Here is a 24551-nt window from a genome sequence, read left to right on the forward strand (position 1 = left end):
ATAATATGGAGCATCTGAAATAATAAATCAGTTTATTGTTCATCTGCGTTGTGCAGTTTAGAATAACAAACTGCAAACTATAAACCTATCCTTAATTAATTCTTTCTGTATTGTTTTTCTGTGGGAAGCAGTATAAATGAAAACTACTTGGTGGAAAGGAAAGCATGTAAATGCGTTGTTATTAGTTTTACTTTTCTTTGCAGCAAAAGATGGATCCATCTCAAAAAATACATTCAAAGTTATCAGATCTGACTATCCATGAAGAATATCAAGTGTCTTTACAGGGAAGAACTTTGCCACAAGGTAAGAAATAACAGGCCTTTTTCAGTTACTCTAGCTGAGACATACAGTGGGTACAACATCGTCTCGAGAGATTAGAAGTGTGTATTGCCTGCAAACAAGCTCTTGAGAGACTAGAAAATAACGGGTTTGTTTGTGTGAGCTGATGATAGCATCAAAAGTGTTTACAAGTCATGTAGTCATGTAGTTATCAGAAAGGAAGCATTTCAGAGCAATTTTGGTTTATATGACATTCAAATAGCTTTCAGTTAGTGTTTTAATGAAAGCAGAAATTTTGTTGTCCCAGTATATAGAAAAACTTGAAAGCCTTGAAAGGGAGGGGAATGCTTATGCACCAACCAGGCTAAATTCTTCAAAATGTTTAAGTTGTAGACACAAAATATACAAAGACAAAATTGACATGATTGATACAGGTCACAAAGCAGCGGCTAGAGGTGAATTTGCATTTGCAGTCAGATGCACTCATTTTTATTAGTAAAAATGAAAAAGACTATTGAGAATACTCCCTCGCCGTCTACAAATTAACACAAAGTGACATGGTTTGTAATATGCCCCTCTCCCAATTCCATTTTAATTATCTTAACCCAGCAGCATGTTCTGCATACTATATATTCCAAATGTATTCTACATGTAGAACGAATTTCCCTACTCATCATTTGTATGAAATGTCTACGTTGAAATGTATCTTGTCCACTTTGGTTGAGTTGAATGTTACAATACCTGTGCGTCGCACGGTGGAATATGCTCCATTGAATTCTCATTGGTGGTTATTGCTTGTTCTGGTCCAGGTTAAGCAATGAATACCAGTCAAAAATTAATGTAGCATATTGCCTGCAAACAAGCTCTTGAGAGACAAGAGAATACCAATGGGTTTGTTTGTTTGAGCTGATTATAGCATCAACAGTGCTTATGAGTCATGTAGGTATCAAAAAGGAAGCATTTCAGAGCAACTTTGGTTGATATGAAATTCAAATGGCTTTCAGTCAGTGTTTTTATAAGTCAGATGTCCTTGTTGGATGGACAAGTAATGAGGACTTTACAGTGAATCTCCCTTTCAGCGGTATTTTGAAATTGAATGTAGAAACGGCATAATACTGAGTCTCATTAAAATACAGTTTAGCCCTGCAGATCATATGCTACATATGCTACAAACATATCCAGATCAGGCTTAAGGTAAACTGAATAAATAATGATATTTATTTGAATACTTCTGTCCATACAAGCAGACTATGACATTCATTGATGGGCATTGATGGGGTAAATACCCTAATACAGCAGACTGTGGCATTGATGGGCATTGATGGGCTAAATACCCTAAATACCCTAATACGGCAGACTATGGCATTAATGGTCTAAATACCCTAATACAGCAAAATATGGCATTGATGGGCTAAATACCCTAACACAGCAGAATATGGCATTGATGGGCTAAATACTCTAATACAGCAGACTATGGCATTGATGGGCTAAATACCCTAATACAGCAGACTATGGCATTAATTGGCTAAATACCCTAATACAGCAGACTATGGCATTGATTGGCTAAATACCCAAATACAGCAGACTATGGCATTGATTGGCTAAATACCCTAATACAGCATAAATGTGGCATAATCAGTAAACTACTGACTCAACAAAGTAAGTTCATATTAGCAACAAAATCCTACTTTATACCATATGTATCTGAAAAATAATATATGTGATCTGTGGAAAATTGTACATGACAGTCATAAAGACCAGTTTCCTAACATATTCAAGCTGACAAAGCTAGCTATGTATATATGCCCCATCAGTAGGAAGCAAAGAACAATATACATACACAGATAAGGAACAGAGAATGACCAGAAATAATAAAGAGATTAACATATTAATGTTTCTACAACTAGAGATGACCACTATTAAAAATGTTGATTTCAAGAGATCTCTAAGAAAGTGGAGTGTAAATTAAACATAATGTAGAATAGTACTGGGTGTTGTCATTAGCTTTCATTCTTTGCCTAACAAACACAAGTGCATGTGGTCACAGCAGTCTTTCATTTGCATCTGCAGGAAATACAGTGTCATACACTTTGTTGGTATTCATCATCATTCCCATGCTCGGATTTGTTCTAGATGAGATTTTCCTTGCACGAGGAAATTGCATTATTTGTTCTGGTTTGAGGTTAACATCGTAATGTCTTCCAAGATTAAGTGAGACATAGACGTGCTAATAAGATGTTTTCAGAGCATTCATGCTGTGCAAAACAAAGGGCCTGGTAGCTGAGGTGAGTTAAATGGAGCCATCATTTAATGGCATAACACGCTTTATAAAACTCATTGACAACCATGTATATCAGTAATCTGAAAACAGGAAATACAACCAGAATGTAAACGTAAATAAAAGAGTACCATCTACTTTCCAAAGATAGAAATACTATCAAGTTCCATTGTGTATCAATATCTATCGTTTTGCAGGCTGTGTATCGTGAATCATACTTTTACGCGGCAGAGGTGTATCGTTTCACCCCTAGCAGCGACCAGCTCTTTCATTAAAGACTTGAATAAACTCTTCTAAACTACTATGATTTCTTTTTATTACTAGTTTGCCTGTGCACGTTTTTTGATTTCCCCAAAATGAACTAAATAAAGGTGATTAAAGACTTAATAATTCACAGGCAGGTTTGCGTTTACCACGGAAACCGGACTGTAATATAATATATAGTACCTAATGCACATCGTGCTGAGTGCAACACACATCCTTGTTTATTCACCCCCAAAAATTAGATGGAGAGTTTTTGTTATTAATTGTTTCTACCAAATTCACCGTTCCCGTGGCCTAGTAGTTAGGGCGTCTGCCTCAGATGAGGGAGGTCACGAGTTCGATCCCCGACCGAGTCATACCAAAGACATACACAACTGGTACTAACTGCTGCCTCGCTTGGCGCGCAGCATTGAGAGGTTAGTGTTAGGTCTGGTCGGCCTGGTGTCAGGATAAAGTGATTGGGTGGGACATCATGCTTGATGTCTGCATCATGATGCCCCAGTGCTAGACATGACTATAAACTGCAACACTACAGACATATGCAGTGATATGACTGAACAGTTGTTAAAGCTATGTTAAAAATCCAAATCACACACACTCTACCCAATTTAATTTCTTCCTGATCACATTGATTCTAGACGTACATAGATATTTCATTTACACTGATCGACGCTCTCATGAGTTACTCTTTTTCAGTCATACATTCAGTCCTACAAAATGAGGTAATTTATATGAAAACATACACACGTTTAATTGTACAAGGAATGTAACCAAGATATATTCACATACCTGTTACATTTTGTGAAAGAATGATAATAATAAAGTCTAAAATCTGATTAATAGATTGACTAACGGCTAATACATACAATATTACAATACTTTTTGGAGCATTATTTCTGAGACATTATTATTGTATTGGAGATATTATTTAAGTTTAGTGCAGTGGTGTCTATAATTTAAATTAAAGCTAAGAACTTCATTAAGCGCGAGTTCAAGTCTTCATTGTACATACGGTGGTGCCATTATGTAAATATGCTCACTAGCCTATATGCAGGCATTAAACCAAATCTTACTGTTGTTCATTGTTTTTATACTGGGTTAGGTATTTATAATTTCAAGGCAAAATAAAAACATGTTCTAGTGCATTGATGTCACATTCTAATGCAATAATGCATAAACAAAAAATAATTAGGTAGAGATGAAAGAGAAAAGTACTTTTATAGCTACATGCGAATGCTTAATTCTTGTCATCGTCCGATCAGATTATGCAAATATTGGAATTATATGCAAACATAAAATTAAATAAATAAATTAATTGGCGTTTAAAACAAATTATATTGACTTATACATTACCATGTAATAATCATACATGCCAAACCGAGAGAGACGTATGCGTATTGTTTGTTAATAAAAACTGGCCTAAATAAATGCATTTTTTACTTAGAGTACATCTTGTGATATCGTCACGAACTTGTGGCTTGGCTTTTGTTGGGTCATGAACTTTTTAATGTCTTTATCTATTGTGTTATGGGGATCGGCAGATGTGCAAACAAGCTTATACGTGACTGGGATACTAAAAGGAGAGACATCTTGTGGTCCATGCTATGGAGTTGTGAGCAAGCATTTTGCAAGTGTTTTAAGTTAAAAACAAAATTATATTGGCAGATGAGAGATGTCGCATTTTTGTGAAGCAGCTTGGTCAAGAGATGCGATGTCATAAATGATCTTCATAATTTCACAATGAAAAGTTATGTTCATATATTCTTCTCTAAACTGCACATATAATAGTATATGAAGATATTGTAAACCCAGTGACGCTTCTTTGTTTACTTTAAAAACTACAGCCATTTTCTGTTTATAACCAAGTGGCACCTGTGTGTCTACTGTGTGACTGTAATAGACATGAATCTTTTACATTTGTTGAATGTTCCAGATACCCAAGGTAGAAAGAGGGTCTTTTAATAATGGCAGTCTGCCTCAAGTATTTATTACAAATATGAAATGGACTTGTAAGACCTGGATGACTAATTCTTAAAGATCAAAAAAGGCATAGTGAGCTGCATTTCATTATAATTGACAAACTAGGAAAAGTTGTACCATATCATATGCATTTGCATTACACAGGCAATATTATTTAATCAAACACATACACAATACTGTTAAAATTACAATATTTCATAATGATCAAAAGAACTTCATTAGTAAAAAGTAATGTATATCTTATGTCTTTTAAAATATTATCTCTAGTTTTCCTGTAGTTGATGCAATGTCAATGGCTATGGTTTTTATCTTTCTGTGTATTTATCGATGCAATATCCCATAATATAAATCCAGGTACATATACAGTCTATCATTAATTATTCACTTCACATGAAAACGAGGCTGACTACAGGATTTTTCTCAGGCAGGGAGTGATAAACAGCGACATCATCAATTTTATAAAGAAATTAAGTTACAAAATAAATGCATTCTGAAAGATGTGATTTTTGCCAAAACAAGTTATTATATAGTTGTGCTATGCAACTTTTCTTTCCTGATTTTTAACATAGGAAAATTAACATTTCTTAGTTGGCATAGTTGTACCATCAGTGTGCATTCCCCATGCAACAGTTCTGAAAATGTTAGTTATTTTGCCTTCATAATATTTAAGAATATTTGAACTTTTACACCTATAATTAAATGTGAATGTGGCAGAAAGAATAAGCTATGTCATCTTTGAATTAATGAAGCTTTAATGAGATAGATTCTTCCATGAAAGACCGCTTGTGGTAATGCCCCTTAAAGATAAGTTCAGGTAATAAAATACATTGGCCATCTCAAGCATCAACTGAGTTGAGTCCGATTTTGCTTCAAATAAAGCAAGTAGATTGACTAATGAGACAGGAAAAATGATTTAAAAAAATGCATATTATGCTGTTAAAGATGGCACTGGGGTGTACAGGTGGAGTAAATGGACTCATACTCCTTTATTTCTTTCTAGCTGGAACACAACTGTTACTATCTATTCTCATTTTAATATTTATGACAGTACATTTGCTTAATTTTCTCCAGCATCAATGAATAGCACATTCAGCACAATATTAATTTTAATTCTTGTTTAAGTACTTTGTTTACGTTTCTTCTGAGAGGAAATCTGCAGAATCCCAAATTTGCAGTAATATTAATTGTATTATTCAAATTGAATAAACATAATGCTATATCTCATTGCCAGTTAATCAATTGGCCTGGTATAATATTGGGTTTATTTAGCTTTTAAAGAAATGACTTCAGGTATAGCTCGAATAGCTCTCTAGGTCATGTTCACAACTCTCACCACCTCTTTCAAAAATGTTACGCATTTTAATAGCACATTCAATGTTACGGACGAAACTAAACAAAATTACATTCAAATGTGTAGAAGAAACTTTAAAAATATAAGTTTTTATATAGTACATGTATTTGTTTTTTAATGTTTTCGAAATCATGATATCTTTTAGAAAATATGCACTAGAAATCATATAACTTAGTACATATGACGGGGGATGATGTTATTATAGTCTTAGTTTTGCTCCATTTAATATGCACATCAAAAATTACAAAAGCAAATTTTTATGTACCATAAATAAAACATAAAAAACATTGCAAACTTTACGTTTTATCTCTAGGTAGAATAAAGATCTGTTTGCTTGTTTCCTTCCTATTTTGTCAATTAATTTATTTTTAAAAGGCTTACCATTCTGTATAATTTTCTAGTGTCAAATCATATTTACTTCAACGCATTAAACCTTATTTAATTTACAGAAATGACAGCTGAATGGCATTTCACAGTAGAAGAGCTCAATGAAGCATGGCAGTCAGTTGAAGTCTATCTTTCAGAAGAGCTTTATCCAAAAAATTGTTTGACTTTCTTTGAGAAGATAAGCATTTTGTCTGCAGAAGAGTGTGACAACATTTGCAAATTGAGGAGAAGGCAAGTTGTAAAAGAACTCCTGCAAAGGATCAAGGCAAAGCTTCCTGAAGCATTTTCATGTTTTCTTCATGTCTTGAATGAAACTAAACAAGATGTAGTAGCTCAAGGGTTGAGGAAGCACATTGAAGGGACCCATGGCCCAAGAACTATGACCCATTATGAAGAATCTAATGGTATGCATATTCACATTTGATGATAAATTATTAACTTGGTAGCTTGAACTGTCTTAAAGTTTGACTTTAAACCTAATAATTATATTTTTCTAATGGGTTTGTCATTTGTTTTTTTTATGTCCTTTGACAATGTCAGTACAACAGTTCCTAGCAACTCTTTTTGTCTGTGGCATATTCTATTTCTCTATAATAGTAGATGTCCAACCTAAAAATTAAACAGTTATTTAAACCTTTGTTTTGTCAACATCTCTAACTATTTGCAAAATGTTTCGAAAGCTGTAATTGCTTATTAGGAATATAGACAAAATTGGTTTTCTTTCACACTGTAGCATCTTAAGTTGGCAATATAGACAAAGCTATTATTTTTGTGTTATAACATCCACAATTGGCAAACTGAGAAATTAGAATGGTTATATGTTAATATAACATCAGGTCTGTTGTCTTTGGCAGACAGTGATGTCATTGATGCATTATGTACAGCTACTTTTGTTTGTTAAAGCTTGTAATGCTGATGTTGGAGAGAACCATCATGCAATAATGCACTTGCATTATTATACTCGGGCTCCTACAATATATCATTGAAAGCCGAGAACCACCAATCCTTGTTTGTAACTACTTAAGACACCATAGAAATTCAAATCCGAACCATGGCTATAGCTGGAGGCCCTGGGTTGCCAAGTTATCTAATGTGCATGTCTTCACTGATCATTGCTATCTCACCTCCATCAGAGTTGGTTCGAGTCTCAAACTAGGCCAGTGACAGTATGTGAGGAACCATTCCTTGTGTTGTGGTCCTTTCTGGGTTTTTCGTGCTTCATCCTTCAAAATGTATACTGGCGGCCATATATAGCCAATCATTTGCTGATATATATATATATATATATATATATATATATATATATATATATATATATATATATATATATATATATATATATATATATATATATATATATATATATATATATAATTTATTTATTCCATAGTTTTGAAAGCCCCTGAATGTTTTAGTCTGCAGTTTGAAATAGAAGGAGGTTTCAGCCTAAAATATTCCAAGCAACTTTTTAAAATATAACAGCATCAGACAAGTTTAATTACCCATAAGATTGTTATTTGGAAACAAAATTAATTTAAGGTTTATATCAAAACGATTTAGAGTGGAATATATTCTGATTTTTATGATATGCAGGTTAGCTTGCTTCCTTGGTTCTTACCTGATGTTTGTCTAACTGCAATAGCAATGTAGTGAGAATGAACTACTTAACATGTTGCATTTGATTTCTTCACAAAAAAGCTTGAAAATATGTGATGCCATGGCTTCAGGATTAAATGTGCCACTTATGTGCTCAGCAAAAGTATATTTGTGACTTGCATGAACGAAGTAACAAAACTATATTGATATTATTCAAATACCTTTGATGGATATATTTCAGTTGTGGTGTCCAGTATAGTCTCCTATAAAATGACGCTGGAGCTATTAAAGGATGGATGCATAATGCATGAGACAGATTCGGAAACTAGAGCTTATTTGGAAAATGGCCTCATACTGTTTGACTATAACATGAAATCACATTGTCTGACAGTTGAAACTGGAAGTATCGTCGTATGTCTTAGGCCACTGAGCAACCTTACAAAAGAGGGATTACTATTTTTCATTCAGCACGATGGAATTGGAAACTTTGTATCAGATCTGTTGAAGAGAAAGAGTATATTCAGATCTCTTCCTGATGGTGAAATGTCTGTACATGTACAAGTGTATTGTTTTGACAAAGATTCACAGTCTGAAGGTAATGTTAAAACTAAAAATAATTTCGTATTTAGTTTTGATTATTTCTCATTGTTAGGCACCCTGGGAAACATTTCTCATAAGTCGGTAGGAGATATTGAAAGCAAAGAAAAAATTATCATGCAAAATAAAAGCAATAATGAATAGCACATAGTAGCTTTGACTTTTGTATTTGGCTCATTAATACTTTAATTCTTTATATATGTCAATCATCATTGGAGAATCAATATTAAACTATTAATTCCTTGTAATATTTGTAGTCATTGACATAAAGATTATTAATGTTGCATTAATGTTTTCGAGTAGTCTTCACAATTTGTTGGTTTTATTCCTATCACCCAGTCACAGTAAAATTATTATTTTCCACAATTCTTTTCTTAATGAAGTTTTAAGTTGTTTTGTGACTCCTGTTAACAGGAGCTTGTTTCTCAGCACATATTTGAACGATTAAATCTTCGTTGTGCCTTTACGTTTAGGTGCAGATGGACAATACAGAGGCTATACAAAGATGGAACTGCAAGAAAGTTTTACAGTCACAGAAAATCCTGAAATGATCAAAAAGAATCTGAATCTTCAGTATGACAACTTGGTGGAAGAAATTGATCCATTGTTCTTCAAAGACATGTTTATTAACAGAGGTATTTTGGAAAGGAATTTTTTCGAAAAACTCAAAAGCCTGAAAAGAAGGGCAAGGGCAGCTCACTTTCTGAAAACAGTCATGGATAATGGCAGTACAGCACTTGCAGCTCTTGTAGATGTTTTGAGAAACAACGAACTTGATGACCTTGCTAATGATCTTTGTACTGTCCGGGATAGTTCATCACAGAGTACAGATGAAGGTGATAATAGTATTAAACTTTAAAATGTGCTTTTGAATGCAGAGAAGTGTTTATAAAAAAAGATTAAAGTTGCACATTGTCAATCGCTTAGTCCTTGTCTTATCTACTACTTTAATTTAAGATACATATTTATCCAGTTCCATTGTCCACACATGTTGGGTTTGACACCATCGGATGCATTAAGAATTGTTAAGGCATATAGAAAATGGTTTCATAACTGCTGCAGGTTCAAGGATGCAATTAAACCAATGTTAATACATTTGGCATTAGAGTTTATACCTGCAGCATACTCATATCATTTGTATTCAAAATCTGCTGAAGCACAGTGATGAAATTAAATCCAAGACAAATACAAAATGAAACAACGGTTTATAATCCCTTATGAATGTGATTTAAAAGATTGAGTTAGACTTTATACTTGCTTCTTACTCATCACATTTGTATTGAGAATCTGCTGAAAGTTCATTGATTAAATTAAGTACAAAGAAAATACAAATACAAAGGGGAATAACAGTTTATAATCCAGGATAGTTGTGATTTATCAGATTGAGCATTAAGAATTAATCACAAAACATATTTGTTCGTAAAACAACATCAGACTGAATTAAGTACAATTGAGATTGTACTTTGTTGTTTACTATAGGTCAGGTGGATGATAGGTTACTCAAAGTTGTACAAGAGGACTGAGTTTGTACTTTGTTGTTTACTGTAGGTCAGGTGGATGATACTTTGCTTAAAGTTGTACAAGAGGATTCAGAAACCCATGATGATGAGTCAAAGCTTTGGTCAGGCCTGTTCACAGCTACAGTCAAAAAGAATGAGGATGGTAATGTAAACCTTTATATTTCTTACTGTACAACAAAATACTTTCTCCACGACTTACACATATTAGGATATAGGAAAGCTATTCAAAAGGTTGTGTATCCACTTTATAACCGTTTTCAAGTTTGATTTGTAATTCTTAATAAAGACCTGTCCTTATATTGATTGTTCTAATTAAGGATTGACTGTTTTTTTTATAGAATTCAATGAAGAATTAATTCCATAAGCCTTGTGCAAACATTTACAAGTTTGCACAGCATTTGTTTCCATTCATACTTTGTTGAATTTAAAAAACATAAACAGTCAATCCTTAGAATTAAAAGCAACAGCAAAATCAGTTAAATAAACACATAGATTAATAACGTTCCTTTATTTAATCATAGGGCACAATAAAACAGAAAAGTGAAGATTCATATATATATATATATATATATATATATATATATATATATATATATATATATATATATATATATATATATATATATATATATATATATATATAATCAAAGAAAAATATTGTATTCTAAATAACAACCTATACTCAGCTGAAGACGTGGCCTACACTTAAGTTAAATCATATAGAAATCTATTTTGACAAAATAGAAATCATCATCCACAAGGAAGACTGTTGCATTGTTTTCAGCAAAACAATTTTTTTCTTCTTCATTTTCATCAATGTTTAGGGCTGTCTACAAATCACCATGGATAATACAATTTCACACTTTACCATCATGTTTTCATATCATGTTATCTATGCAGATGATATTTATTTATTTATTGTAAACGTATTTCATTTGCAACATTAGCAAATCTGTCACATGTATTTTGAAAAAGGTCAAGTATTTAGTTTATGAATAAAATCTTGCGTAAGAATTATGCACGCTGTGTACACAGATTTTATACATTTGTTCAGTGTTTTGCATAGATCATTTGGTTAAACCGTTGTGCTTCTAATGCAGAGGTTGTAGGTTCGAACCCACCTATGGCATCAAAATATTTTTCTCTTGTCCTTTTATTTTGATTTGCATTTTTATTTTGCAAAACAAATTTCAAATTTCCATGTTGTAGCGATATGCATATTTTATATCATACATTAACACGCACACACACTGATGAATTTCTTACAGTACCACCGAGTCTTTCACTAGATATGTAACTAGATGATGTTTATTTAAAATGTACATTACCTGTAGCATTGGCAAAGATACAAAAGGTCCATTATTTTAATTATGATTAATGTCTTCCATTCGAAGTCTGAGTTTGAGTGATGCTATATTCTAAATATAGTCATTGAGTATTATGGACTTGTCTGGTGGCCTATTGGTTAGAACATCTGCCACGGATGCAGGAGGTTGTGGGTTCACAACCCAGCCGAACCATACTAAAGACATAAAAATGGTACTAAAAGTTGCCTCACTTGGTGCTCAGCATTAAGAGGTTAGAGTTAGGACTGGTCGACCTGGTGTCAGGATATAGTCACTGGGTGGGACATGATGCTACATGTCTGGCATAATGCCCCACTTCTTGACGTCACTGTAAGCTGTAACACTGCTGACATCATAGCGATATGGCTGTACACATTAAAAATCCAGAACACACACTCATTGAGTATTATATCCAGAAAAGTATTGCAGGTGGACGTGACTTTAAAAATGGGTTCATACAGGTATGAACCCAAAATAATTCAACAGGACCTTGCCAATCAGATTGCTGGAAGTCATAATGACAAACGAAAAATTTAGTTATTTACAGGTAAATACAATTTTCTTTCCAGGAAATTTATGTGTTTTAAAAACTTCACTCCTCTTCCTTTACTACATATTATATACAGGCTATTATAGTTTAGGAGATATATTAAAATATGATCCAAAAGAATCATTGGTCTTCGTACCAGAAATGAGTCTGTATTCATCAATTTCCCTTTTGCACATTAATACCATTTGTTATCACAAAACTGAAATCAAACTCTTACTTTCCTTGATCTATGTGACTATAATGCATTTACTTTGGCATCCAGGAACCTTATTTGACAAGGAGGAATATTACATCCATGTTGATCAAACTATCGATGTAGACATATAAGTTACAGCAATCATTTGCAGAGCTAAAATTAATACATCATTTTTAATTGAGATATTTGTTGACTGAAATATGATTCAAATATTTGTCAATGTTATTGAAATCATCAGATCCTTCTTCTCTTTGTCCAGGCTCTATTGACAGCACAGCTAAATCATCAAAATCTGACATTGTTGGGTTGTTGAGTAAACCTTTGTAGGATTCATATGAAGCATCACCTGAATGTAGTTATTTTCTATGTTAATCTGTTACCAAAAGTGTTTTATCTCTGCTGCTCCTAAACAACATGAATTATTGACATGAAATGCACATATTTATCGCAAATCAAACTTTTGCTGATCTGTCAGCCTGTTTAGTCTCATCACATCAGCTCTATTGAAAACCTTCAGTATCTACTCCTTCTAAACGTAAATTCGTATTGGGATTTTTATCCGAAGACTACATATAATGTCTTTTCAGTCCTGAATAATAAAAAATACTGATTAAATGTCTGGTATAGCCACAACGGCAATCATCTTGAAAGTTTTGCAATCGTTATCTTGCCAGTTGAAATGAAAATCATAAACAAGAGGTTATCTCCAGGACTTGATGCAAACCAATCACTTGTCACATCTATGAATGTTTAATTGCTTGCCATAAACATCAAGAACAGCAAGATCGAACACTTTCCTAAGATAAATTAGTATGGATCTAACTAATTTACTCTGATCTAAGGCAGTTACTCATCTGTCTATGGCAGTGACTATCTTACGGAATTGGTTGTCTTCAAACCAAAGGTCCAATAGGAAAGATGAATATTTATTTATTTATATGTCTGTGTACCCTTGTAAGCTATTATAAAAATGTAGAATATTTATGTTGATCGTAGAATGTAGAATATTAATGTTGGAAAAGTTCAGTTGCTCAGGTTTTAAATGTACCATATTTACATCAAATATTTCACAAATACTCAAGACCAGTTGAGCACAGAATTTGATATCAATCTGCATTAATCAGTTTTTACAAATACTTTGTCTACTATGGAATGTTTGTGAGTTATAATTTGATAATCAAGCCAACAATTTGGATGAAGGGCAATCTGAGGCTATGATTTTGGTACATGTTTTGACCTTTTATGGTGAAACACATACATGTTCCTATGGTACCATGATATTGTTCGCTTTGACATACGTTTTTGTGATAATTTAGACCGAAGAGCACATATTTTAATTTACCTGATCTGTTCCAATTCTGATTAGCTGCACCTGCTACCACTTTCTGTGCTGTGTTTTATTTTGTTATTAGAGGCTAACAGTGAGCTCAAGATCAAAAGTTGCTTCTTTCTATGTTATCATTCCCTATCTAATTAGTTTAAAACCATAGTTACGCAACAGTGTGATTAACACCCTGGTCAGCTGTAATGGTTTAGTTTTTGGTGTGATTTTCAATGATAAAATATACAAATTTCTGTTAAGAATCCTGGCCAGGTAACCTGTCATTTTCCTGTCATATTACATCCTTGGTGCTTGTTTCATATTCCGAAAATGTAGATTGCAGGTATAAATCCTGCCAAGGGATGCTGCATACATACATACATACATACATACATAGATACACCACTCCCTCGATAACTCGCGCACATCGGGGTCGAGAAACATCGACTGCACTATAAGTGAGGCGCGAGTTATCGAGGGACCTATAAAATAAGCCCAAAACCAATAAAGTGATTCACGACATAACGGAAAAATAATGGGGATGGGGTAGGCAGATTATACTGTTGAATACTCACTTTATAATCGTTCTGAGATTAACTGTGAATAAATATCTCTCCATAATGATGTACTTTATTATTTCCTCATAGGACAACATTAATTTCAGGATAAATTACAGTATATTGAGGCGATCATCGAAAACATTATTCCACGTGGTTTCCGTTCGCTCAACATGTGTACCACTTCACACATTGTGTACTACATCACCAATTTTTATGTTGAATTGGATACATTCCAGCTTTATTGTTTGATCCAAATTAGACGTTTTTTTGTATACAAAATATCGACTCTTTTTGAGAAACAGTGTTGATAGAATGATAGATAGATAGATAGATTTGAATGCGATAGAAGTAAAATGGAAAACAAAAAAACAAGGGTTAATCAGTACTAACATATTTAATTGGTGTACAAATTTAAAACAACGTAAATGAGAACAAGTTAATACTTGCTGTTTGTGCCATGCTTGATAAATATCAATTCACTTTTTGAAAAAATCATTTAATTTTTTTTGTGTGTTACTCCTTGGTTTCTCAGCCGCCGAGCAAAATCCCTCAGATTTCTCAACTGCATGGGCTTTACGTAGTCAACATTTTGGGTCTCCAGCCACCTTATGGCAATATCAAAATATTTGATTGCTTCCTGTGCATGGGGGGGGGGGTGCAACATCTGCGTCTGCATCACTTTCAACACTTGTGTTACTCCAGTTAGAATCGTCTTCTGCTGCAAATTTGTTCATTATAGAATTAATTATAGTTTCATCTGACATGTATTCGGCTGTGGGGCAGTCATTGTCAGCACAAATCCACTCCTCCATATCATCAAGAGAAACGCCCATCTCAGGACCATGAGTCTGTACGAATTTCTCCCAAACAGCCTCGGCATCGATGACAGCAGTTTCACTGAAACATTCGAAGTCACTATCATCGTCGTTGTCTCTGTTACTGTTTTGCTTTACGTCAAAGGCAGCTCCAAGACCCTTAATCCAGCACCCCAGGTCTCTTGTAATCGATTTTTTTAATGCAACAAACACTTCCCCAAGTTGTTGATCAAAACAAAGCCGGCATGTACATGTAATTAGGTTCTCTCAGAAGGTTTCGATGTGACGGTCGATTGACTCTTTTCATGTTTTCAATGAACAGAATATGTTGTGATTATAATGTTTACACTGAAACGGAATTAAAGGATTAGAACGTGGCTTTCACACAGGAAGACGTTTAATTGGTGTTTATTTCATTCTCTGTTGCCACCTGTTAGCATTTACCAGAAGTTTTCATTGATCGCTATTTAACCAGACTGTTTATTTACAGTATACTGACAACTATTTATCATAAAAACTTACATAATATATGATATCTTTAAACAGCGGTCTCGCTAGGATTTTAAAACTGGGTCTTTCTGCCTCTGAATTCAATCACTAAATATCAGTACATTTTCTCACTTGGCCGCCAGTCAAAGCCTTTGAACTAGCTGCCCAGCTGTTGCATCATGTTCTTTTTTTTTTAATGTACTCTTATAAAATGGCAACAGTACATCAAAGAGTCTTTCAGTCACTGAATTCTGTCATTGTAAATATCAGGACAGTTAACTGATCAACACATTTTCCCACAAAGCAGGTGGCTGAAACAGGACCGGCAAATCTTTGAATTTTCCCGCGCACCTATTACATGCGTACGGAGGACTCCCGCCTCAGTGATTTTCTGCGTCCCAGATCAAAAACTGGCATCCAAATACGCGTAATTAGCATTTTCGAGATCTCTGAAATTAATTCTTTTTTAGAACTTGCAAATTTCAAAATATGGGTTATATTTTTACGGGCATTAATCACCATTTTCGATGATAAAACGAGCAATGTATCAAGGTTTAATTTATCAGTTCTTATCGTAATTTTTTCATGTTCAGCATATTTTAAAGATATTTTAAATATATTTTCTCAGGAAAAAATTGGGAGCCAAGACAGACACTGCGTTATAAGTGGGATCGGGAGTTATCCGGGCGCGAGTTATCGAGGGAGCGGTGTACATACATACATACATACATACATACATGCATACATACATCCGTACGTACATCAGTACATACACACATACATATATACATGCACACATACCTCTATAGTCTTAATCTAATTAACATAAAAGAGCAAAGACCAGCAAGTTTTGTAACATTCAACAAATAATCTGTTTCCCTTGACTACAAAATGAAAATTTAAAAATATTCACAACATTACAATATTATGTTAAGTCCAAAATAGTCCAAAAGCTATATCACATTCATAATCAGTAAATAAAATTCCAATGGTGTGCCAAATAGGTTCCATTGATAAATGTGCTGATGTGCCAGTGGTCTTGAATGAACTAATGAGCCATAAGTCTTGAAAGTGGTGATGTGTCAACAGTCATTTGATATATCACACTAATATAATACAAAATATTCTTGAATTAATTTACTTCAATTAATAATTTAGTCCAAGAATATTACTGAGTACTGTTTAATTATTGTGAATAGTAATTCCATTGATTACTAATTGAAAATAAATAAATCCAAGCTAAAAACTGAACACAACAATAAGACTGATTCTCCATCTGATGTTAAAACAAAACTGAGTAAAATTGTCCAGTAAACAACATGACAATAAAAATCTAAGACAATATTCGAGCTAGTGTATATGTTATCTCCCTTGTAAATCATGAAAATCATAAATCATTATTAGTTCTTAACAAGTTACAGAATTTCCAAGTGAGAAACCAATGTCCTTGATTCCAAACATGTTTATGTTGATTAATAATGATCTGAATATTTAATCCACAATAAAAACAGAAATACCGTTTACAACATAATTGTCACTTTATAACACAATTAATGTCATTTTCTACTGATATCTAGTATAAATTACAGATATGCATACAATAATCATGGATAAAAAAATTAAACAAAAATTACAAAACAATTAATAATACTCCCTTCATAAGAAAAATATACCATAAAGCTTTCTTTTAACTTTAGTCAGATATGCATGTGATCAAATATTCCATACGATGATGTGTTAAGAATGAGACAATATATATTTGAAGCAATATAATACTTCTATACACGAGATAATGCATTTGCTATTAGAAAATAGTTTCCGTTGATGTGCCTGATTTCAAAATTGTATGTCTTTAACATAATAATCTCATATTTGTTGTTTTTCACTTTGCTAATTAAAGTAAAGTGGTAATGATCACTGAGTATTTTAATCAGAGAAGGAGTTGAACTATGTATTGCAAGGCCAATAACACAGCCAAACATTCCTCCTTTAGTTTATGCTAGGTGCAACAAATTCCTTTGAGTTCCATGGAACCCATAACCAGCCTTGTACCTCCATACAGTTGTTAGTAGTGATAGGTATTCTCCAGGCCCAATTAGAAAGGTTGGAACAGGAACTCTCTGCACTAAAATCAAAGAGTCTACACAGTGTTCAAATGGATAAACCAGGTGCAAAAAAGTGTGCCAGAAAACACAGACAACTCAATACACAAACATGTCAAAGGACCAAAATATAAGAGCATGTCAGGGCACTCAGACCATACCAAAACCAGCTATTAGAAAAAAATCATTATACACACAAACAGATGCAACCACACCAATTAAACAAGATGAGTCTCTTCTACAGGTATTAGATGGTCAGAGCCACAAATTTCCAAATACTCTTTGTTCCGCAATACTGGACCTTCAAAGACAATCGAGTGAACCAACAATTATACCAGCGAGACCAAATCCACTTGTCCAACAGAGGTACTGCCATGCTCCTTAGGAATATAGACCAGTACATAAGACTTATAAAATGGGTTAGGCATGAGTCAGACAACTGCTTGTATTGTGGAGAGCACGGTCATGTAACACAGTGGTGTCTGCATGGAAAACAGATTTGTTGCTATCTTCGTAACGAACTAGGACATAAGCAAATGTTGTGCACATACCAATAGGTAGAAGGCTATGATGTACAGGCCTATGCAACACATATCTAGCAACAAAATGCAATAGAATATGTGTATACTTTTCAATTTAATAATTATAATTCTATAAACAGGTTTCAGGCACTATCTGATTTGTGTACAAAGTGCAACTTGTTAACTTGTAAACAACTATGTGATACTGTTCAAGTTACTTCTCCCTCTGAGGCCCCCCCAAGTGTCTAATATGTCAATGTCATCTTGTATGTATGCAAATCAGTCTCATATTGAACATTCTCATGTATCCACTACATGTGGTCATGGTACAAGAGATGGATCTTGTATGTTATCTTCTTCATGTACTTATGTAAATAATCAAGGCAATGTAAAGAAATCTGTCAAGTCTAAAGACAATACATGGCATACTACCTTGTCTGAAGGTCAATCCTCTGATCAAAGTTGTCATGTCTTTGGGCACCTCAAAAGAGGTCTGCAAGTAATCAACCTAAATATTCAACACATCCTCCCTAAACTAAATGAGATAAAGTTAATATTACAGCAAACTAGATCAGTCAATATTCTAGGCCTATGTGAAACCTTTCCTTCCGATGATACTGATGATTTGGCTCTCTAAATACAGGGCTTCAACTTTGAAAGAAAAGACAGAGACTCCATGGGGGTGGGGGTATTCTTCTCTATGTAGACAGTTCCATTAGTTATAACAGACGTGTTGATATAGAGACTAGGGGTAGAGAGTATCTGCATTGAAGTAACCCTTGCCCAATCGAAGCCAATACTCTTATGTTCAGTTTACAGGCCACCTAGTTACACAGCTGATTGGATTGATAGATTTGAGGTTCAAATTCAAAAAGCATTACTAAAGGAAGGTTTAGAAATTATCATATTAGGTGATTTTAACATTGACTACATGAAAACTCCTCCATTAACATGGATAAGTAACTTTGAAACTTACAACTTTACTCAATTAATTAACACCCCAACTAGAGTAACGGATAAAAGTGCTACTATCATTGATCATGTCTATACTAATAAACCTGAAAACATAAGTGAAATTAAGGTGCCAGTGTATGCACTGAATGACCACTACCCAGTCTGTATAACTAGACATGTTCCGAAATCATCTGAAAATGGCCAACACGTTGAAATACAATACAGGGACTTCAAACAGTTTGATGAGGAAATGTTCTTAAATGATTTAGTTTGTAAACCCTTCCAATCAGTCTGCAATATAGCTATGTCAACACTGCCTTGGACAAATGGTATCAGATGTTCAATGCAGCCTTAGACAAGCATGCCCCAATTAAAACAAAAAGGGTTAAACACCAAATTACACCCAAGTGGATTACCCCTGAGATCAATGAGGCCAGGCACCTAAGAGATAATTTCCACGAAAAAAAAGACATGAAAAACTATAAAAAGTGGAGGAATAAAATTAAGCACCTGATAGATAAGGCAAAAGAAAACTACTATAAACAGGCTATTAATGAAAGTAAGAGTACCAAAACATTGTGGAAGCATCTAAAAGAGCTGAACCCACCCAAGAACAGTTGTCTTCCCCATAGCATTAAGCAAAATGATGATACAGCAACATCTGTACAAGACATTGTGGAAATGTTCAACAATTTCTTCATAAGCATCTCCAGTAAGAGTATTCAGAACCAGACTAACATCCCAATTGAACTTGATGCTCTTCTGTTATTTATAAGAGCTAAAATTCCTGATGATAATTATTTCTCAATATCTAATGTTAGTGAAGCTGATGTTTTTGATATGCTAATTAAGGTGAATATTAATAAATCCTCTGGATTGGATGGTATTGGTCAACGAATTCTTAAAATTGTTGCACCAGTAATAACAAAGTCAAATAATGCATATCATAAATTTAAGTATAATGAGTGGTAATTTTCCAGAAACACTGAAATGTGCAAAGGTTACACCTATCTTTAAAGAAAGGAGAAAAGGAGGATCCAGGAATTTACAGACCAATATCAATTCTACCTGTATTGTCAAAACTATTTGAAAAGCGTGCAGCCATTCAGGTCTATAAATTTTTTGAAACATACTCTCTATTTCATAAAGCGCAAGCAGGATTTAGAAAGATCCACTTGTGCCAAACAGAACTTACCAAATTAATTGATCTTTGGCTGAAGGAAATGGATAATGGACATATGACTGGGATTGTTTTCCTTGACTTCAAGAAAGCCTCTGATCTTGTTGATCATGAAATTCTGTTGCAAAAGTTGAACTGTTACAGGTGTGATAATCCTTCTTTAAACTGGTTTAGATCACACCTAAACCAAAGGTCTCAACAAGTAAGCATTGGCAATATTAGCTCTCAAACTCGCACTATTCATTCAGGAGTCCCTCAAGGCTCAGTTTTGGTCCCTCTCCTCTTCTTTATCTATATCAATGATCTACCATTAAATAATGAATCCACAATTACAGATTTGTTTGTAGATGATGCAACCTTGTATACGTCTAGTTCTGATACTGAAGTTATTCAAATGAGATTAAACTCAGACTTTATTAGAGTACAAAACTGGGCACAACAAAATAGGATGGTAATTAACGAAGATAAAACAAATTGTATGATTATGGGGACATCACACAAGCTACTCAAGTCAGGGAACCCAAAACTATCTCTTGCAATAAATAATCATCCATTAGAAAATGTCAAACATGAAAGACTTGTAGGTGTGTCCATAGATAATAATTTATTATGGAATGACCATAATGATAAGCTTTATAAAACACTGTCATCCAAAATTGCCCTTCTCAGCAGAATCAAGAAATATTTACCTATGGAAACTCGCAATCTATATTACAAGTCATATATTCTTCCAACAATGGATTATTGTTCTAATGTATGTGAAAACTGTACTAAATCTGAGCTTGACAGGATTTATAAACTTCTGAAACGAGCAGCACGTGCAATTTTAGATGCATCTGTTGATCATCCCTCAAAAGCATTAATTACAGGACTCAAATGGTTCACAATATATGACAGGATTGATTTTCACAAGGCATTTCTTTTATATAAATGTCTACATGGAACTGCATCAGAGTCTCTTCAGGACTTATTCAGGCCTTTTTCAACACAATACCAGTTGAGATCAATATCACATGGAAACCTTCTAGTACCAAAACCAAGAACAGAGCAATTTAAAAAGAGCTTTCAATACTCTGGTAAAGTTCTGTGGAAAAAACTTCCACTACATGTAAAATCTGCTGAAAATATTAGAGTATTTAAGAAAAGATATCATGAGCATGTATGTGTTTCTAACAGATAATGGAATTTAGTTGTTGTTGTCGTTGGGTTTAACGCCATATTTCAGCACACGATAGGCTATGCATGGCGGCCAGTATTAATGGTGGAGGAAGAACCCGGGAAAACCCCGGGAAGAACCACCGACCCACGAGAAGCTACTGGCAAGCTTTCTCACATACCCACGTTAGCCAAATCCAAGACTCGAACCCACGCAGACAGAGGTGAGATGGCAGTGATCCATAACAGAGAGCGCTTTAGACTACTCGGCCTCTCGGGGCCCCCGGAATTTAGTATTTTAATACTAAACATGTTAAAATAAAGAGTAATTATTGATATCTTCATATAATGTGCATTGTTATACTCTCCTTAAGACGGCCTCAAGGGAGAATAGTCCTTGACTAATGAGTCACCCTTTATAAATAAAGCATTATTATTATTATCATTATTATTATTATTATTATTGTTGTTATTATTATTATTATTATTGTGGAGTAATTTGTCCGACACTTGTATAATGGTTTAGAAAAATCATTGCATAGTGGATGATCTGCACCATTTGTTTCTTCTTGAATGAATACTTCATCAATCCAAATCACTTGCATGAATAGACATTTTAAATGCTTGACCGAGATTTGTAGATGAAACAACTGGTGCATTCTTAGGTATGGCCTTTAATTCAAGAAAAGCCTTCGTCATTTTGTGACCATTAAAAATGGTTTTATTAGTCAATAAATTGATCATGGGTTCAGCAATTATCCAGCTATACCCAAAACTTTCTTCAGCTGCTTTTAACTTATAGTCACGAGGAATTCGGGGAGAGCCATCGTCTATAGGTTTAACTTGATCGGGTCACACACTATGTTCTAAACCTCTAACACAAGCAAAGCAAAACTCACCTTACTTAAATTGTCAAATTTGAATTACTGAGTCCATAAAAGAATTTCCAAATTGTCTACAAGTGATCTTTCCAGATATCATTGTAGATGATGACATTATTAATGTAAGAATTGCAACTATCTAGACCAGATCTAATCATGTTCACTAAACATTAGAAAGTATATGGCAAACCTTTCATCCCAGAGGGCGAAACGTTCTATTGGAGTAATGAATGCCAAAATTTCTTTGCCCTTTCTGTCAGCGGAATTTGCCAGAATCCTTCAAAAGATCAAAGTTGGTGGCATTTTGTATTTCCAGTTTTGTTAATGCAGTCGTCAGTTGTTGGCAGTGGAAATTAATCAGCTTTGGTAACACTGTTCATTGTTCTATATTCAGTGCACATGCTAAAAATATTATCTTGTTTCGGCACAAGAATATATGGAAAACTCCAGTCACATTTACTTAGTTCAATGAAATCTTTCTTCCCAAAAACTAATTTTCTTTTTTTTAGCATTCCTATTGGAGAGGATTAGTCCTATATGGAAATTGCAGTTTTGGCAGATTTTTTTTGTTTATGTTCGAACAGCTGAAAAGAATAGCTCATATTCAAATAATAGCTGTTTTAGCTCATCCTTTCATGTTGCTGTATATGTGAAAGTTTCTAATATAATTTTTTAAAAATATTTCTGAATTTGGAATAATGGTTACATCAAAATGTTTAATTTCATTTCATTGCTTAAATCCTAACTGTTTGAGACAGGTTATGTATGCTGCAGAGTTGTTCTTATTTTTGTTCCCCGGGAGTGTTAATGACATAATTTAAGTCACTGTACTTTCGAGCTGCATTTGGACCATAATACTTAGCCTGAAGAGAATTTTGGGTTATGGACAAGAGAACCAGAACGGACATTGGCCGATTCATACCAAAGACTTACAAGAACGATACTAACAGCTGCCTCGTTAGGCACTCAACATTAGGAGGTTAGTGTTAGGACTGGTTTTACTGGTGTCAGGATAATGCGACTGAGTGGGACATCATGCTACATGTCTGCGGCATGATGCCCCAGTGCTAGACATCTCAGTAAACTGCCACACTGCAGACAACGTAGCGATATGACTGAAAAATTGTTAAAGCTATGTTAAAAATCCTAATTATTCTTTATTGGACTAATAAACACAAGGCATATGTATAATGTGCTTTAGTAGTTTTTCATAGAGAAACAAACACAAGACAAGTGTATAATGTGTGATATCACAGTGTCGTTGTGGTTAAGGCCTGTGAGCAATTCATTTTATGTTGCTGAACCCTGACAAGTAATATAACTTTGGTTAACAGAGAGAAATTAAAAATACAAACGTCAGAGGAAGTGCATAGGTGTTTAGATCAGGATTACACTTGAATGAGGTCAAATAGGTATATTGGGCTGGAACCAGTCAGTACAATATCACATAGTGAACAGATTTTGTGTAAGGGTCTGGATCAAATGGGTAGCCATCGAAGTTTACAGAGCAGGGGGAGCGTGCTCAGTTTCTCTTACTCTAAGGTTGATCCGATTAGCCATGTTTTGAAGTTTCTTTTGACGATAATTAGTTATAAATACAATAGAACTGAGATATAAATGAATTATATTAGTTCAGTCTTGAGTGTACTAACAAACTTACAAGATTTTTCTGGTTTCAACCTAAAGAAAATTGCAAATAGAGCTGTACGTCTCAGCTCCAGATATCCAGCCTTGCATGTTCACAACATTTTGGTGTAGTGAGAGCATACTGATAGAGTGACCTCTATGATTCATACATATGGTGTAAATTTAATGTTTATATTGCTGATACATATTGTTTGAGACATGAAAAAGTCTTTGTGTGGTGATAGGGATGGCTTTTGTTTTGTCATCTGTTTTCTGTTTTCATCATTTATCATTCATCTGCAACTTCTTACCTGTCATATATGTCTTCAAATCGGAAGATGCTTTGTATGGTAATATTAACTTCATTTGGGCAGGTGAGAAATTGGATGTCGATTTTTGACACTCGAAAGTAGCTTAGTGTACAGAATGATGAATATGGCATAGAGAACAAAGCCTTTTGAAATACCTAATATTGGATATAATGTTTTCCATTTATGTACCTAATCTGTGCAAGGTTGGCTGGTATGATTTGAAATATCGTAAAAGTACTGTGACAACTGAATGCATTCTGGAGATGGTGAATTAATATATCATGGCATATTG

General features: G+C 34.0%; 1 protein-coding gene across 2 annotated transcripts in view; it reads left to right on the forward strand.

The window, feature by feature from the left end:
- Positions 1 to 207: 207 nt before the first annotated feature.
- The window catches only part of LOC149784730 (uncharacterized), a 384805-nt gene continuing 360461 nt past the window's right edge, over positions 208 to 24551 (forward strand). For both annotated transcript variants that reach the window (XM_089932760.1, XM_089932759.1), the window contains exons 1-5: positions 208 to 303; positions 6602 to 6943; positions 8377 to 8730; positions 9206 to 9568; positions 10281 to 10394. In XM_089932760.1, coding sequence (XP_089788886.1) covers positions 210 to 303; positions 6602 to 6943; positions 8377 to 8730; positions 9206 to 9568; positions 10281 to 10394 — 1267 coding nt within the window. In that variant the 5' untranslated portion in view covers positions 208 to 209. The remainder of the gene's footprint in view (positions 304 to 6601; positions 6944 to 8376; positions 8731 to 9205; positions 9569 to 10280; positions 10395 to 24551) is intronic.

This window comes from Sinohyriopsis cumingii, chromosome 14, assembly GCF_028554795.1.
Source record: "Sinohyriopsis cumingii isolate HCF-2022 chromosome 14, ASM2855479v2, whole genome shotgun sequence".
NCBI classification, from domain to species: Eukaryota; Metazoa; Mollusca; class Bivalvia; order Unionida; family Unionidae; genus Sinohyriopsis; species Sinohyriopsis cumingii.